The 19,210-nt window shown below is 42.5% G+C and overlaps 1 protein-coding gene across 1 annotated transcript in view; it reads left to right on the top strand.

Moving 5' to 3' along the window:
* LOC146009016 (clathrin heavy chain 1-like) overlaps window positions 1–19,210 on the top strand; it is a 69,813-nt gene that overhangs the window by 23,763 nt on the left and 26,840 nt on the right. Inside the window, exons 3-6 of the mRNA XM_083148988.1 lie at window positions 15,346–15,614; window positions 16,181–16,342; window positions 18,021–18,134; window positions 18,332–18,505. Coding sequence (XP_083005114.1) covers window positions 15,346–15,614; window positions 16,181–16,342; window positions 18,021–18,134; window positions 18,332–18,505 — 719 coding nt within the window. The remainder of the gene's footprint in view (window positions 1–15,345; window positions 15,615–16,180; window positions 16,343–18,020; window positions 18,135–18,331; window positions 18,506–19,210) is intronic.

Here is a 19,210-nt window from a genome sequence, read left to right as displayed (position 1 = left end):
AAAGCCTCCTAGTTCAGTAAAAATACTAACCTACCACTGCACTGTGGGTAGAGGATGAGTACTTGCACACTTCCTTGCTGTCCCTAATAGTCCTTATACTCCATTTTTACTTAATTATTATTACTATTGTTTATTTATATGGCACCACAAGGGTTCCGCAGTGCCTAGCAATTCATAATGAGCAACAAGAAACAAACAAGAAAACAAAGACTATTTCTGGCCATACATTAGAACGTCCAGCATCCGAACATAAGGTGGCCATACACACGCAGATTTATCTGCAGATCTGTCTGGTTGGAGCAAAAACATGGTTATGGATGAGAGCAAATGACAGTTGACCATTTGCTTGGAAATGCTGGAAAACTGACAAACTGTCACTCATCCATAACCATGTTTTTGTTCCAACCAGCCAGATCTGAAGATAAATCTTGCTAGTGTATGGGCACTTTAAGTCGTCTTTCAATTTCCCTTGAACTCCCCGGCAGTCCCAGAATCACAATTTGGGGCATTTTGACACACAATGTGCTAACGATCTGCACCCACTCTCAACAGGTGATATGTGCAGCATGTAAGTTCATAGGATCCATCTCACAGCCTGCGGGCCCATGCATCGAATCATAATCATACCAAAACACCTTGCGATGTGCACAAAAAACATAAAATGCCTCGTTAGAGCCATCAGCGTGGTGCATTCGTACCTCAAATCGTTCTGTCCTTAGGACCCCACACAGTTCACATTTTCCAGGTCACCCTGTAGGTTGAAGGGTTTGGTATTGTTGCCTTTGCCATAGATGGCAAAAGTGCAACTGTCCATCGATACTGTAATACTATGCAATGGATGACCATCAATTTTTTTACATATCGATGGTCATCCGTTTTTTTGGGACTGATTGGCCTGTGGGCCAATCAAAACATGGTGGCGGTGCTTCATAGATGTTGGGGCAGAGCCATGCTCCATATCCCGGCCCCTTGAGGAAAAAACAAAACTATTTGTTAAAGCTTGACATCGATGTTGGGAAACCATTTGGTTCCCCCCCCCCATCGATGGCAAAACTATTCTACATTGGTCATAAACTATCGATTTCTAATCATTCGATGGTCAATGGCCATCCTTAATAGGTGCACAAGTGTATTCATTACTCATTTACACATTTTAAAAGATCCACAGGTGGAGCTAATTATTTCACTTGTGGAGACCTGCAGAACATGCATTTGTGGAGTCCTGAGAACCGGGTTTGAGAGCCTGTGATCTAATGTGTGGGGCAGCATTACAGTACAAGGCAGGACACAGAAGTAATTATTAGGGGGCAGAGACCTAGGGTTAGGTGCCTTTGGTATATGTATACATTACATTTCTCAGTTACTGATGTACCTCCTCAGTGTTGGGTATGAAACCCTAAGGGCTGTTTCACACAGTACGGTTCCTGCCGCACGGTGAAATCCCGTACGGTCAGGGAGCCGCGCCGCACTCAGAATTTTATAATGGCAGGGATGGCCACAGCCCGGCAGCCGTCCCTTCCAGTGGGGGGATCCGGCTGCAGCCGTGCGGCCGGGCCGTGGCCGTCCCGTGTGAATGGACACAATAGTGTCCATTCACAACTGCTGAGTGCGGCACGTCTCCCTGGCCGTACGGGATTTCACCGTGCGGCAGGAACCGTACTGTGTGAAACAGCCCTAACAGTCTGTTTCCCAACAGCCAAAATCCAGTCTGGTACCAGTTTCTATTTTAACATTATCTATAAACCCCACCTCTTCTGCATACTTGCCTTCAGGATCCCCCAGGATTCTGACTGTTTGGAACCTGCTGTCTGTATTCTGATGGTCAGGATCCTGATCACATCCCCTTCTTTACATACAGTAGCCAGTGCACTGAGTATGGAATAGTATAGGCCCATTCCTCAGTGACTGATCTATACTTCCTTAAATACAATAACCAGTGCGCTGAGAATTATTATTTTTGAATCATGTATTTCAAAGATGATTTCCAAGAAAAATATACAATCGCACAGAAGGCAATACAGTGCAGCAGTGAGGTAAGCCAGACCGAACGGGTTATGTAAATCACAAGTGTAGAAAGTAAAGCCTGATTATAGACCCAATAGTCTGGTCATTTTAAAACCAGTATATGTATATTAAATGAGTAATAGTGTACAGCGAAAAGCCGCCACAGCTCAACCTACAGGCCTAAATGAACATTTCAGCCTTACCCCTCCCAAATCTCGACGTATACTAGAACAACTGTAATGGGTGAGTTTTTTTACAGGTACTGTAGTATTGATTTCTTCTGGCCAAAGAATATGCCTAGTTCTGGGAATCTTCTTGCACAAACAGCCAAGTGTTGCATACATTTCTACTGACTGTACCAACTCCACCCAAATAATATTCACAACCACCCACTTGTGTGTTCTAGTAATGGTTTGTTCATTTTGTTTAACTCCTAAGCTGCCGTCAGATTAGTAGAACTTTTCAGCATTATAATAACAATTCCCCAACTGTTCTACCTGTGAACCGTAATGAAGCACCTAAGACATGTGTAACCAATTGGACTTACGGGGGTATCCTTTCATGAGAAACTCGGGACAGCACATGAGATCTATGCTTATGTGTTCTGGTTACTGTCTGTTCACATCTGTTATTTTCCACAGCACTACTAGCTTGACATTTTTACATGGCTCTGGGTATATGTAATTTTACCCATGCTTTCCGGCCAAGCACTGTATTCAACTTCAATAAATCCACATGTGTTTTCTAAGTTTTTTTATTTATTTTTTATTCATATACTGGAATTTATTTAAAGTAGCCACTTTTTACCATGTGATTTACTATTGTTTAAATAAGAAAAAAAATCTAGTTCATGCTGTTGGCTAAGTTTTAGTATAATCTGCAGCTCTTTGCCGTGGTCGCGTTTTGCTTTCCATTTAGTTGCATAGTCAGTTATAGCACGATTGTGAACCTTGCTGCTAGTGCATTCTTCCCCTTGGTCTTCCACGCACCGCTTTTCAGTCTGGCAACTAAATCTCTCTCCTCAGCAATATTAACCCCTTCCTGACAGAGCCAGTTTTTGCGTTCCTGACAGAGCCCTTTTTTTCAAATCTGACATGTCTCACTTAAGTGGGGATAACTTTTTTTTGCTTTTACTTATCCCAGTGATTTTGAGATTGTTTTTTCGTGACACATTGTACTTCAAATTAGTGGTAAATTTGGGTCGATACAGTCTGTGTTTTTTTGTGAAAAATACCAAAATATCGTGAAAAAATGGAAAATTTAGCGATTTGCAAAATGTTAAATTTTCTGCTTGTGAGACAAATAATCTTACCACTCAAAATAGTGAATAACTAACATAGACCATATGTCTACTTTATGTTGACATCATTATTTCAACTTCCTTTTAATTTTTTGGGACACTAGGAGGCTTACAATATGAATAGCAAATTCTCAAATTTTCAAGAAAATTTCAAACACTGATTTTTTTAGGGACCAGTTCAGTTCTGATGTGACTTTGAGGGACTTGTATGTGAGACACCCCCATAAATGATGCCATTTCAAAAACTGCACCCCTCACAGTATTCAAAACAGCATTTTGGAAGTTTGTTAACCCTTTAGGTGTTTCACAGGAATTAAAACAAAGTGTAGGTGAAATTTCAAAATTTCTTTTTTTTTGCAGATTTGCAATTTTAATACATTTTTCTAAGGAACACAGTACATTTTACTAGAGAAATGTGACTGAAAATTGATTCCCCCAATTCTTTTGTTTTCATAAATATCCTATATGTGGCCCTAGTGTGCACGGTGACCAAACCACAGGCTTCATAATAGAAGGAGCACCTACTTGATTTTGGAGCCTCCTTTTTATGAGATTATTTTTTAGGCACCATGTAGGTTTCTAGGCACCATAAGATGCTAAAAGTTAGGAACCCCCCCACAAGTGACCCCATTTTGCAAACTACACCCCTCAGGGAATTCATCTAGGGGTATAGTGTACATTTCAAACCCCCAGGGGTTTCACCAATTGTGGTACAACTGGGCAGTGAAAATGAAAAATTATTTTTTTTACACAAAAATACAGTTCTGGCTCCAAATTTGTCATTTTCAGAAGGTATGAAGGAGACAAAGCACCCCAAAATCTGTGCCCCAATTTCTCCCGAGTACGGCAATGCCTCACATGTGACCAAAAAATACCAGTTGGGTGCATGGCAGGACTCAGAAGGGAAGGAGTGATTTTTGGATTTTGCAGCTCAGATTCTGGTGGAATTTTGGTGGGTGCTATGTCGCATTAGCAAGACCCCCAAAGCACCAATACAGTGGAACCCCCCCACAAGTGACCCCATTTTGCAAAGTACACCCCTCAGGGAATTCATCTAGGGGTATAGTGTACATTTCAAACCCCCAGGGGTTTCACCAATTTTGATACAAGTGGGCAGTGAAAATGAAAAATTACATTTTTTTACACAAAAATGCAGTTCTGGCTCAAAATTTTTCATTTTCAGAAGGTATGAAGGAGAAAAAGCACCCCAAAATCTGTGCCCCAATTTCTCCCGAGTACGGCAATGCCTCACATGTGACCAAAAAATACCAGTTGGGTGCATGGCAGGACTCAGAAGGGAAGGAGTGATTTTTGGATTTTGCAGCACAGATTCTGGTGGAATGAATGGTGGGTGCTATGTTGCACCAATACAGTGGAACCCCCCCACAAGTCACCCCATTTTGCAAAGTACACCCCTCAGGGAATTCATCTAGGGGTATAGTGTACATTTCAAACCCCCAGGGGTTTCACCAATTTTGATACAAGTGGGCAGTGAAAATGAAAAATTACATTTTTTACACAAAAATGCAGTTCTGGCTCGAAATTTTTCATTTTCAGAAGGTATGAAGGAGAAAAAGCACCCCAAAATCTGTGCCCCAATTTCTCCCGAGTACGGCAATGCCTCACATGTGACCAAAAAATACCAGTTGGGTGCATGGCAGGACTCAAAAGGGAAGGAGTGATTTTTGGATTTTGCAGCTCAGATTCTGGTGGAATTTTGGTGGGTGCTATGTCGCATTAGCAAGACCCCCCAAGCACCAATACAGTGGAACCCCCCCACAAGTCACCCCATTTTGAAAACTACACCCCTCAGGGAATTCATCTAGGGGTATAGTGTACATTTCAAACCCCCAGGGGTTTCACCAATTTTGATACAAGTGGGCAGTGAAAATGAAAAATTACATTTTTTACACAAAAATGCAGTTCTGGCTCGAAATTTTTCATTTTCAGAAGGTATGAAGGAGAAAAAGCACCCCAAAATCTGTGCCCCAATTTCTCCCGAGTACGGCAATGCCTCACATGTGACCAAAAAATACCAGTTGGGTGCATGGCAGGACTCAAAAGGGAAGGAGTGATTTTTGGATTTTGCAGCTCAGATTCTGGTGGAATTTTGGTGGGTGCTATGTCGCATTAGCAAGACCCCCCAAGCACCAATACAGTGGAACCCCCCCACAAGTGACCCCATTTTGCAAACTACACCCCTCAGGGAATTCATCTAGGGGTATAGTGTACATTTCAAACCCCCAGGGGTTTCACCAATTTTGATACAAGTGGGCAGTGAAAATGAAAAATTACATTTTTTACACAAAAATGCAGTTCTGGCTCAAAATTTTTCATTTTCAGAAGGTATGAAGGAGAAAAAGCACCCCAAAATCTGTGCCCCAATTTCTCCCGAGTACGGCAATGCCTCACATGTGACCAAAAAATACCAGTTGGGTGCATGGCAGGACTCAGAAGGGAAGGAGTGATTTTTGGATTTTGCAGCACAGATTCTGGTGGAATGAATGGTGGGTGCTATGTTGCACCAATACAGTGGAACCCCCCCACAAGTCACCCCATTTTGCAAACTACACCCCTCAGGGAATTCATCTAGGGGTATAGTGTACATTTCAAACCCCCAGGGGTTTCACCAATTTTGATAAAACTGGGCAGTGAACATGAAAAATTACATTTTTTTACACAAAAATGCAGTTCTGGCTCAAAATTTTTCATTTTCACAAGGAATGAAGGAGACAAAGCACCCCAAAATCTGTGCCCCAATTTCTCCCGAGTACGGCAATGCCTCACATGTGACCAAAAAGTGGCAGGACTCAGAAGGGAAGGAGTGATATTTGGATTTTGCAGCACAAATTCTGGTGGAATGATGGTGGGTGCTATGTCGCATTAGCAAGACCCCCAAAGCACCAATACAGTGGAACCCCCCCACAAGTGACCCCATTTTGCAAACTACACCCCTCAGGGAATTCATCTAGGGGTATAGTGTACATTTCAAACCCCCAGGGGTTTCACCAATTTTGATAAAACTGGGCAGTGAACATGAAAAATTACATTTTTTTACACAAAAATGCAGTTCTGGCTCAAAATTTTTCATTTTCACAAGGAATGAAGGAGACAAAGCACCCCAAAATCTGTGCCCCAATTTCTCCCGAGTACGGCAATGCCTCACATGTGACCAAAAAATACCAGTTGGGTGCATGGCAGGACTCAGAAGGGAAGGAGTGATTTTTGGATTTTGCGGCTCAGATTCTGGTGGAATGAATGGTGGGTGCTATGTGGCATTAGCAAGACCCCCGAAGCACGGTGAAATTATGAACCTAATATTCCATAGATGTGTGGTATATTTTAAAACACTCCTTTATACATAGGCCGGGTTTGTCGGGGCAAGTGTCACACTGGAAAATAGTTTGCTTTCTTATTCCCTTTTTATAGCAAACTTTGCACCTTTTTTGTGTCCTGCCCTTTTTTCCAGTGGAGGGGATTTCATCAGGAAAATGCTGCCCTGGTACAATACGGGGGCCAGTACTAGAAGTACTGGGGCCCTCTGCCTGCTGGTTCCCAAATATTAGGCCCTTTATGACTTCCTCTTGAAAGTGCATAAATGTCCCCCTCTGGCCGGTAGAACGGAATAGCACGTAAGCGTTATACAGTGCCATCTGGATGATATACACGGCCACCTTCTTGTACCAGATTTTTGTTTTCCGCAGGGCACTGTACGGCTTCAGTACCTGATCTGAAAGATCCACTCCGCCCATGTACCTATTGTAATCCAGGATACAATTAGGTTTTGAGGTGTGGGTACTGGTACCTCGTACAGGGACGGAGGTGGTACTGTCTCCGTGAATTGTTGTCAGTATAAGGACATCCCTCTTGTCCTTATATTTGACCAACAACATATTTTCGTTGCATATTCCCCTGCTTTCACCCCTTCTCATTACTTGGGCAATGTGCGTTTTTGGGAGGCCTCTTTGGTTCTTGCGCACAGTACCGCAAGCTGCTGTACCTCTTGAACCAAGGGCCTTAAACAGGGGGATGCTAGTGTAAAAGTTATCCACATAGAGGTGATAACCTTTATCCAGGAAGGGGTGCACTAAATCCCAGACAATTTTCCCACTAACACTTACGAGGGAGGGGGGGCATTCTGGCGGTTGAATTCTTGAATCCTTCCCTTCATAAACCCTAAACCTGTGGGTGTACCCTGAGGTGCTTTCACACAGTTTATACATTTTTATGCCATACCTTGCCCTCTTACTGGGAAGGTACTGGCGGAATTTAACCCTTCCTTTAAAATGTATAAGGGACTCGTCGATACAAATAAATTTTTCAGGGATGTACACCTCTTCAAATTTGGCACTGAAATGATCAATGACCGGCCTGACTTTGAATAGCCGGTCAAAGGTGGGATCATCTCTGGGTGGGCACTGTGCATTATCGGTGTAATGTATAAATTTAAGAATTGTCTCAAATCGAGTCCGGGGCATGGCCATACGGTAAAATGGAGTACTGTACAGAACATCTGTACTCCAATATTGCCTAATTTCTGGCTTTTTTACTATGCCCATATGAAACACCAGACCCCAAAACGTCATCATCTCTACTGCATCTACAGGGGTCCACCTAGCAAATGATGACGTGGGGTTTTGAGCAATAAACTGCTGGGCATATAAATTAGTTTGGTCCACCATTAAATTTATAAAATCATCAGAGAAAAATAATTTGAAAAAGTCAATTTCTCTGAGACCTGTGGAATCAAATTGGATTCCTGGCATGGCCAAAAACTCAGGAACCTGGGGCTCAAAATTGTCTGGTGGTGGGGTCCATACTAGATCAATTATTGGGGGGGGAATCTCAGCTGATCTACGGGGGCGTCTTTGAGGGGGTCCCTCATCACCAGAGGAGGAAGAGGAGCTTAAGACGAATCCTTCAAATTCCCCGCTTGCATCACTGCCTGTGTCAGAGTCAGAGGCAAGCATGGCATATGCCTCCTCCACTGAATACATTCTCCTGGATGACTGGGAGGACATTTGGGAGGACATTTGGGAGGACATTTGGGAGGACATTTGGGATGCCATTTTTATTTTTGTGTTACTGGTAGTGAAATGTTTCAACACGTGTATAGTGTAGGGGGGGGGTACAAACTTTATTTCAACCCGGGGGGTATGTAGTGTGTAGTGTGTATGTAGTGCAGAAAAAAAAAATACTTTATACCAATAAAAAAAAAAAAAAATGAAGGGGTTAAAAATAAAAAATTGAAGGGGTTAAAAAAAAAAAAAAAAAGGTCCTGCGCCAAAAATTGAGCACAGATGTTGGTCAGTAACGTCTGTCACTGAACAGCGCTCAAAGGCAACAGGAATCTGATCAAAAAAAAAAAAAAAATAGATCAACCCTGTGCCGAAAAAGCTGATCAGTGATGTACGTCACTGATCGGCGCACAGTGGCCACAGGACACCCACAAAATCAGTGTGTGTAAAAAAAAAATTAAAAAAAGACCCCACAGCACTCACAAAAAAAAAAAAAGGTGATCAGTGATGCGACACTGATTACCAGTGAGGGACAGCAGGTGCACAACCTTTGGTGCAACTGACAGTGCAACTGGCAGCAACTGACAGGTATATATATAAAAAAAAAACCTCTGCGCCCCCAAAAAGTTGCTGATCAGCACAGATATACTGATCAGCACAAAAGGGGGGTAGCAGACACAAAATATACACTCTCTATCACTCTCTGTCACTATCTCTCTCTATCTCTCTATCTCTCACTATCTATCACTCTAGGACACTGCAGCAGCAGCACTGACAGTTATATGTATAAAAAAAAACTGCACCCCCAAAAAGGGGGGGTAGCAGACACAAAATATACACTCTCTATCACTCTCTGTCACTATCTCTCTCTATCTCTCTATCTCTCACTATCTATCACTATCTATCACTCTATGACACTGCAGCAGCAGCACTGACAGTTATATATATAAAATAAAACCCCTGCACCCCCAAAAAGGGGGGGTAGCAGACACAAATCTCTCTATCTCTCTACCTCTCACTATCTATCACTATCTATCACTATCTATCACTGTATGACACTGCAGCAGCAGCACTGACAGTTATTTATATATAGAAAACCCCTGCACCCCCAAAAAGGGGGGGTAGCAGACACAAAATATAGCTCTCTCTGTCACTATCTCTCTCTATCTCTCTCTATCTCTCTATCTCTCTATCACACTGCAGCAGCAGCAGGAAGTCTCAGGAAGTCAGATCCAGGAAGCGTCCAGCACGCTACAAGCAGTGATAAGGTGATCAGGTAAGGTATTTGCAAGGATCAGGTAAGTATTAGCAAGGATCAGGTCGGTATTCACGGCAGGCAGGCACGGTGACCGTTCTGCACGCTATTCCAGACCGGAATGGCGTCTGCAGCGCAGTCACCGTCAGTTTAAATGTCGCGCCTTGGCTGTGATTGGTCCGTGGGTCCCACGGACCAATCACAGCCTTGGGGGCAGGTGGGGTGAGGGTGGGGTGAGGTGTCATCGTCACCGATGACCCCCTCATGCCCCCTGACGCCCGGCGGTGATTGACACCTGTGTTACCGAGCGTCTGATTCGCTGGTAACACAGGAAAACGCTGTGAATGGCTGTTCACACTGAACAGCCAATCACAGCGATCGCCGACGGGGGGGCGGCATCGCAGCCCCCCCTGGGCATGCAGGGACATGTCTGCTGTCAGGGACAGCAGACATCGTCCCTCTGTCACTGCGTCTCGAGACGCAGTGACAGTTTAAACTCATGACGTACATTTATGCCATGTGTCGGGAAGTACATCCCGGCCATGACGTAAATGTACGTCAAATGTCGGGAAGGGGTTAAGTGAGGGTTTGGTTAACTGCAGGAGACTTCTAGCAATACCAAGGACAGTGAGTAAATATCAGGGAAAAAATTGAAAGAACCTCTCCCTTATAGCACAGATCTTACTGATTTCTTGCATAAGTGATCAGACTCGTTATTTCCTGCTATTATATGGCTTTGATTACTGTGTATGAGCCCCAGAAACGATCAGACACCTCCCCTTTTTAAAAAGGCAAACACGCCAGTACTTACATAGAGCGGTGTTTTCACAGGAACTAAATTAATCTGCTCTAGCTGCCCATTAGTGAATACCGCCATGGCTGCCTACTCTTCCTTTCCCTCTCTGAAACCAAAACAATTGGCCCTGATTTATTTTATTGGTAATTATTTAGCCATGCCCACAGATCCTGTTTGCCAATGACTTAATATTTATGTAGTCTGCAAATTTACTATACAGTGATGCATTTACTTCAGCCCCTGTAAACCAACCATGTCACTTGTAATATAAGGTAAATTATCAAGACTAGCGTGTGCGAAGCCAGCATGCGTGTCGCGAGTGATATAACTAATGAATCAGGTTTTTTCTCTTTCTTCCACTAGGGGACACTGAAGTTCCTTACACTGGGTATTGATGGTGTTTAGCGTGAAAGCTCCTCCCCCCTCTATGCCCCATCAGCCCCTTCAGTTTGAAAAATGTGTGGAGAGCCAGTCACGTCCAGGCAAAAGCTTCAGCCAAGTTATATGATATGTCATTTGGTTTCATATGTGCTCTTCATTTGTAGTTAAAGAGGTTGTCCATACTGAACCTTGCCTTTTACTTATGTGGCTGCTATCTGCACAAATCCTTGACAGACATAATATGGCACAATATGTATAGCTATTGGCCATAGTGGATTAGAAAACAAAAAAGAAAAAGAAACTCCATAGTGGATTAGGCCAGTCTTTAAACAGAAAGTGTGCTGTTAGTCGATTTAATGTGACCAGATTAACATTGATTAGGTGCTTAAAATACTTCCAAAATTGAGCTACCCACACAACTCTTTTCATTCATAGTGTGGAGAAGCTGGACCATTACTACATTATGAGTAACTACTGAATTAATAGCTGTAGTTAGGATTTCTGGACAATAAGTCAAATCTCTTTCCTCTTCTATTTTCTTACAAGGAGTTAGCATCTATTACCATAATCTTTTATTTATTTTATATCTTTGGTGGTGGTTCACAAATGATATTGTGGGAGAGCTGAGGATGATTACTTTGTCCATCAGTTTTTACTCTGCTTGTTTCTATAATGTAATCTAGTATCTCCCAAGACAGTTAATTGGTTGGTAAAAGACCACGGTATTGATGTATGAAGGTGCGAAAAGAGTGGACAGATTGTCCATAGAAAACAATTACCTTCCGGATGCTATTTATCAAGTACCTTCTTTAAAATTATAGTTAGAAGCTGATTGGTTGCTATGGGCAACTTATCCTCTTGTCCACCTATCCACTCTTGTCACTGTTTGAGACACCAACCCCGTTGTTCCCAGGGAGGAGTGGGGAAAGCTCCTCTCTATCCCAAATGACTGGCGTCTCTAGTGACCACCTGCCATGCTAGAATGTAGAAGGGGTTTTCCAGCCATTAGATGGAAATGATCCAATCACCATTCCTGTTCATACAATCTTAACTTTATGGTGCTGAGCCCTTTTTCAGTGAATAAAAACACAACATTTGTTTCTTATATGCAGGGAGACACATCTGCCATGGTCTCCTCCACCCTTATTTATTGGATGGTAATCCTTGTGACAGTTCGAAATGGGGAGATTAATCTGAAGGGAGCAAACCTAGTCCTGTGGAATCAACACCCTGAACTACTGTGAAATGAAACCCTAGTAACACTATGCAAGTCTCCAGTGGCAGCAGCATCTATGTGTGCCTGTTTATAATCCAGCAAAGTTCCTCAAAGAGCTGATAAATGAGCTGCTTGTTAGTGTTATAGAGCATACAAGCAAGTATTGCTTGTTCTGTACTCGGTGCCCACACACAGTGGAGATTTATATGAACTCTGAGGCAGGTACTTAACCCTTTAAGGCCCTGCTCAACTATTTGGTTGTGGTTTGACGGGGCACTGCAAAGGCATACTGCTCAAAGCAACAGTGCACCTATGGGATTTTTGTAGTATTTTGCAACTAAACCAAACAGTAGAGATGGCTCATTCAGGTTGAGTTAAGATCAACGCATTTTCAACTGAGATTTAGTGACTTAAAGTGTGGTCAACCAAATAGTCGAGCAGGACCTTAAAGGGTTAAAGTCCCTATGTCTTGAAGAGGGTGGTATGTCATTCTGCAGTGGGTAGTGCCATCCTTAAGCACCCAGTTTTTCCCTTTGTAAGGACCCCCTCACAATTGATTCCTGCTGGGTCAGGATAGTAATCTGGCTCTTCTATTCTATGGCTCAGTTGTTGTTACACTCAACAATTGTAGATAGTCCCTTCTTGGATGGTAAGTCATGCGGTGACAACAGACCAGGTGTGTAGAGACTACGAAGTCTTTTGCATGTGTTTTCACAATTTAACAAAGTGGGTACACAGACAGAGGCCCTTATGCAGATCTGATCGCAGTAAAAAATTGTTCTCAAAATGGACAAAACCAGGCACACTGCAGGTGGGGCAGATGTAACATGTGCAGAGAGTTAAATTTGGGTGCAGTGTGTTGAAACTGAAATCTAAATTGCAGTGTAAAAATAATGCAGCCAGTATTTACCCTGCACAGAAAAAAATAACTCGCACAAATCTAACGCTCTCTATACATGTTACATCTGCCCCACCTGCAGTGCATGTGGTTTTGGCCATTTTGACAACAAATTTGTACTGCGATCAGATCTGAATAAGGGCCAGAGCCACTATGAATATGTGAACCCTTATGCTCATTATGTTTGTGTTTTTGTGGTCTCTGAAAGTCTTGTGACATATGTCTACAAACCAGATTAGTATGAGTTTTGGGGTTCCCTCTCCTTTTCTTTGGATTTGAAAGCTGGGATTTATGTGTAGGCTCCATGTTCTTCCCAGGACCAGTGTAATGTGGGTTCTTCTACCCGGTTATTTTTAGTGCCCGCCTCAGGAACATAATCAGTGTTGTGGCCAATACAGAGCTCAGTCAGTAATGCCCTTTTGGTACTTTAGCAATGCCACTAAACACTAATTCTTAGGTTACATTGGTGCGGATAAGATCCCTTCCCCATCTTTAAAATGAATGGTTCGGTTTGGATGTGAGGAACACTGCAGAGAGGGTAAAAGGACAGGGCTGACATGCAGTCCTGGACACAGTTATAGCTTTGTCAAGCCAGCAAGCAGGCAGTGTCTGAAAAAATGAAGTATTTTTTTTATTATAACAATTATACTGCTCTCACCTGGCTATTTCTAACTGCCACCCAGCTTTCTGGGGTGAACACTGGCACTATAGCAGCTGAAAACAATGAAGAATAATATCCATTCACACAGTTTACAATTTCAGGCATATCATCTATAACTTGACTGTCGTCTCACTCTGCTCCAAAGGTTGAGCTGTTTTGCTAGTCCACAAAATGTATTTGATGCACAGTGTGAGCTCATTGCTGTTTTCCAACTAAACGTCTCCTCTGGGTATGGGTGTATATAGCTAATATACTTCATGCAATGGAGCTGACCTGATTTTAACTGTTTAGTACAAATGATTTCAGCTTGCATATAATTATACACACACACACACACTATTCCCAAGGATCCACAGCGGGAAAAGAGCACTCTCCAAGAAACGATATTTCTTAAAAAATACTGATTTAATCTAGAAGAAGCCTGTGTAACTATAACTTTGCTCAAATTAAATTAAAGGCTATGAATTCATGAAGGCAAAGGGCCCCTGTCAGCCAATATTAATGTTTTTCTCTTAGATCTATTCTTTGAATATCCTTGTTATTATACCAGTGCAGTTTTAAATAGTAATCCACTTTGTGCTTACTAGGATTTGTAGTTCAGTACGCTGTCCTGAGTTCTGGGGGATTTCTAGTTAGAGCATGGAGTCACTCAGCAGGTGACATTTGGCTGGGACATGTTGTTGCACTGCTTCAAATGCAGGGTCTCTCCTGTGCCTGCTGTTTGCTGGGCCCGAGCCACATTCCATGGAGCACTCTTAGTAGAAAGCCTTTTTAAGTTGAGAAGACCTGCAGGGAAGTGCTGCTGGGATTAATTCTTTATGCGTCCTAACGCTTCATGTGATATAGCTTACTGCCAATATGCATTCAATGTATACTGTCAATCACTAATAGGCAAGTGCTGGTATGTAGTGATCTATAGAGGGCAACTGAATCCATTTTGTGGCTATGAAGCATTACTATATACTGTTAATGTGATGGTTTTAGTTTTAACTACGATTTGGCACTTGATGTGCTATTTTTTACATTGGATAAATCACATGCGATATATCCCATGTAATTTCCAGGGAACTGTGGGGGCAGGAGAAATAAAAGTGCATGGGCAGCGGGTGGGCAGTCCGGAGTGTCTTCGAAGTGCTGAGCGGAAACTGCGGACAGCGGCTGCAGAATAAAAAAAAAATCAAACTATAGTCCGGCCGCTGAGTGTTCTCCGCAAATCAGCTGCAGGCCTATCTTTTGAAAAAAAAAAAAAATGTACATTTTGCCGCTGCTGTCCGCAGTGTCTGCTCAGTGCTTCCTGAACACTGCGGACTGCCCGCCCCGATATGATGCTGTGCCCACAGCATTGGTGCACTCAAGAGTAAAGATGGAAGTAGTGCTTTATGCACCCCAATTGTGTGTATAATGTCCACCAAATCATTTCTGTCTATCTATCTTAGTCCAAAAGTTGGCATTCACATCATATGCATAAATCATATTCAATCACTGGTGTTTGTAATCACAAATAGGGAACAGCTGACCCATTTACAATATAGTACATCAATTATTTTCATTCAGACAAAAAGTCACATGCTTACCATATATTGGTCACAGGCAAGAAGTTATAGGTCCAGCCAACGTTTTAGCCCTGTGTGTCCCTTTCTCAATACCTCCCAGATGTCCGGCAGAAGGAGCTGTGCATTACTCAACCAGTTGTACGGAGTGCTATTACTCTAAGATCAGTGATCATGTCATGTTCACTGTGTGACTGGGTTTAGACCATCTAAAAAAAGATTTTCTGAATCTTAAATCTTTTATGTTGCATATTTTTATATTCTAGCTGGAAAAACCCTTCAGATCTTTAACATTGAAATGAAGAGCAAAATGAAAGCTCACACCATGTCAGAGGAGGTCCTATTTTGGAAATGGATATCAGTCAATACAGTTGCTCTTGTGACTGAGACTGCAGTCTACCATTGGAGTATGGAGGGGGACTCCCAGCCACAGAAAATGTTTGATCGTCATGCAAGCCTTGCTGGCTGCCAAATCATCAACTACAGGACGGATGAGCAACAGAAGTGGCTTCTTCTAATTGGCATTTCTGCTCAGGTATTCATAGGTGTCCTGTATGGATGCTGACAAATGTTTTGCTTGGGGAGGAATAAACAAACTTTGTGTGTGTAGGTAGATAGATAGCATATCCCAACTAACATATAAGTACCAAACATTGTAGTGTGTATGGGTAAGGGAAGCTGGTGCAAGTTCTACTACTAATGACTTGCGCAGCGGGTGCTGTTAGATCAATGTGCAGCACAGCTTTTCCAGATGTGGAGATGCCCACATGCTGACTTATGCCATGTAGTAAATCATAGTTTGAGGCTGCCCAAAACAAATCCGTTTGCTTGCAACTCACAATCTGCCTCTTTGTGAGCAGTCATCTTCTGACCACGCTAACACTTCCAGTTTTTACCCTTATACCTGTTTGTTGTACACTGTTAAGTCACTCAGCCATGTGTGTGGAATTAGTTTGTGTCCTTGCTTGTTAGATACTGTTGTATCAGCCCATATAGGGGAACCTTTAGTTCTTCTAATGTCTGAAAAATATAATAGGCAACTGTAGAAATAAGTGTTTTTTATCAATCCTTGTTCCTCAGTTGTCTTTTCTCTTTTTTTAGCAAAGCCGTGTGGTTGGCGCAATGCAGCTATATTCAGTGGATAGAAAAGTCTCACAGCCCATAGAGGGACATGCCGCAGCTTTTGCGGAGTTTAAGATTGAGAGAAATTCAAAACCTTCAACTCTCTTCTGCTTTGCTGTGCGTGGTCAGGCTGGTGGCAAGGTAAGTGACCCTGAAGAGCTACTCTGTATGCAGTCTACATGAATTAGCATTGTTATTTTGCAATCAAAGCAACTCCACCAACAAACAATGCCTTAGTAGACACCTTATTTTAAACTAGCGTTTGCCACGTGGATATCTGTTATTGCTCAGAGGAAGTAACATGCTCTGATAGTGAAACGTCTGATTTTTTTTTTTTTTTTTTCCTTTTATTGCTCCTTTACTTGATGTCACATCGAGATAATACATACCTAGTATAACTATAGGTTATTACAGTAGTGTGGGTTTCTGGAGACTAGTGGTATGCATAAAACAAAGCAAATCGGTAGCTTTAGCAGAATACAGCATAGGTAGCTTTAGCAGAATACAGGTTAGCGGTCTGAGATTTAAAAGTTTAACAGAGGTTGATTGAGGAAGGGAGGCCAAAGAGCCAGAACGTGGGGGAATGATGCAGTTGAGTTTTTTTTTTTTTAGTATGCTAGTAATATGCAGCTGCAATGCCGACCAAGCAGTGGATGAGGGGGATCACTAGGCACATATGTATATACCGGCTACTATGTATGCAGTATATGTGCTTGATTGATCACCTGGTGACCGCCAATGTTCAGTGCATTGGGCGCCCGTATAAACCATTCATGTACTGTTAAGCCCACCCCCGGACTCCTGTGAAACTATCCAATAGTTTATGCTGATTCCCATACTCTGCAAGGCGCCCAATTTACTCCGCATTGGTAATGTTCCCGCTAGGCTGTTTTAGCGGGGCTGAAATCGCTAGAAATATGGTCGCTGGGGGCACACTCCCGTCTTCAGCCCCATTCTAATCGCTGAAAAGGGTCCTTAGGTGTTGGGATAAGAGCATCTCCCAGTACTGGATTTTCCATTGAAGTGAACGAGTCCTGGGTCACATTGACCCGGTTTACCCGTTTACACTGCACAGCGAGCCGGGTTGAAATGCTGGGTCTCATGACCCGGGATATTTCAATGGGGAGCGTTTATATTGCCTGCAAACCCTGGTTTTTGCGTGCTCCCGTGCAAAAACATGAGTTTTTTAGGCTGGTGTAAAAGGTGTATAAGTTACTTGTGGCCAAGCATGGTGTACGGCAGTACTGTTTACTCATTTACATACCTCCCCTGCCCAGTGGTGCAATTTCATTTCCTTAGCACAGGATAATACATTTGCACACACACCCTATCGTCCGGGTTAATTAGTTGACCACTAATCTACTGTATTTTCTCCTTTAGTTAGGTGTACTAGAAAATGCTAAGTATTTGATTTTCTATTTTTTAGTGAAGCTTATTGCCTTGGTTTCATTGTAAAAAAGATATAATACCTATAATCCACATTATCTACACATACAGGTATTGCTCTACTGCGTGTTCTCTTAATAATCCTTACTCATGACAATAGCTGTGAAATAAGAGTCAGACTGTAAAGGGAGAACATGTTGTTGCAGAAGTACATGGTGGTTCTTTGGCACAGATCTGCTGGCATAAGTTCTATCTTTGCATCTTTAGTGACATTGAATTGCTCAGTTGGTCACACTTATGTAGTTTTGTTGCCAGTCTGCAGTATGACTTGGCTGCTTTTATATTATTTGTGCCTGATTGTATTCCGAGTACACATAATGCATAGTATTATATGGCAATCTGTCTAACCAGGTGTTTGCATCCCTCCCTCCAGCTGCATATCATTGAGGTTGGACAACCTGCAAATGGGAACCAGCCATTCACTAAGAAGGCCGTGGATGTCTTCTTTCCTCCTGAAGCTCAGACAGACTTCCCTGTGGCTATGCAGGTAACGTGCTTTATGGGTCATCATTGCATATACTGGATTTGCACCCACAATTCCTTCTCGCGTTATTCTATTGCAAGGGAAGCCAGAATATCTCTTTTCTGGCACCTTCCACTTTTAAAATGTAAAACAAATATTGTTAAATCATATTTTATAAACCTGGTTACATTTTATCTCCTCTACATTTTTTGCATGTACAGATCGGCACCAAACATGGAGTTATCTATCTAATCACCAAATATGGATACATCCACATGTATGACCTAGAGTCTGGTGCCTGTATTTATATGAATCGCATCAGTGCTGACACCATCTTTGTTACCGCCCCTCATGAACCTACCACCGGAATCATTGGAGTCAATAAGAAAGGCCAGGTATGGATGTTAGTACTTCAGTAATATTGTCAAATGTACACATGTATGAGGTCAGAACAGGTAGACTGCTTCCCCTCATGTCCTTTCTACTGTGCCTCATATCAGTCATACTGTCCTAATATCAGATGTCAGATGACGCCCCTGGTAGAAACATAGTCAAAGATAGAGGCACGTAGTGTGATAGATTTCCTCGTCTAAAGGGTATATCTGCAGCTAAAATTCTTCTCTGGCTTGATGAGTTGGTTGGTGAGAAGGTCATGTCCCTGAAATAGGTTTGGTTCGCCGTCTTTGATAACGGCAGGACAGATGTTCAAGATGAGCAGCGGACAAGTACGCCCACCATAGATGACCATTTGTGCCACATCAAATGCATCTGGAGGACAGACATTTAAGTTATTGATATTGACGAACATCTTATGGGGTGCTATGTGCAACGGGGTACAGGCACTTGGTGCCGATTTCTTCTATACCAGGAGAGATATTTTGGTGTATCATTGGAACAAATACATAGTCAAGTATGGGGTCCTTATGAAAAATAATGTGATACCAAGGTCCGTACTGTTGATTTATATGTACGAGTTGATGAATATATTTACACAAGAAGTGGTCTTGCTACCTTATTTACTGAACCACCCTCGTTAGTATTGAAGCTTCTACAACAAGGCATAAAGCTTGTGGCTGGCTATAATAGAGCATGGAGAGAGT

The sequence above is a fragment of the Crinia signifera genome, chromosome 1 (genome assembly GCF_055691185.1).
Source record: "Crinia signifera chromosome 1, ASM5569118v1, whole genome shotgun sequence".
Classification (NCBI taxonomy): domain Eukaryota; kingdom Metazoa; phylum Chordata; class Amphibia; order Anura; family Myobatrachidae; genus Crinia; species Crinia signifera.
This window is presented reverse-complemented; position numbering and strand designations above follow the sequence as displayed.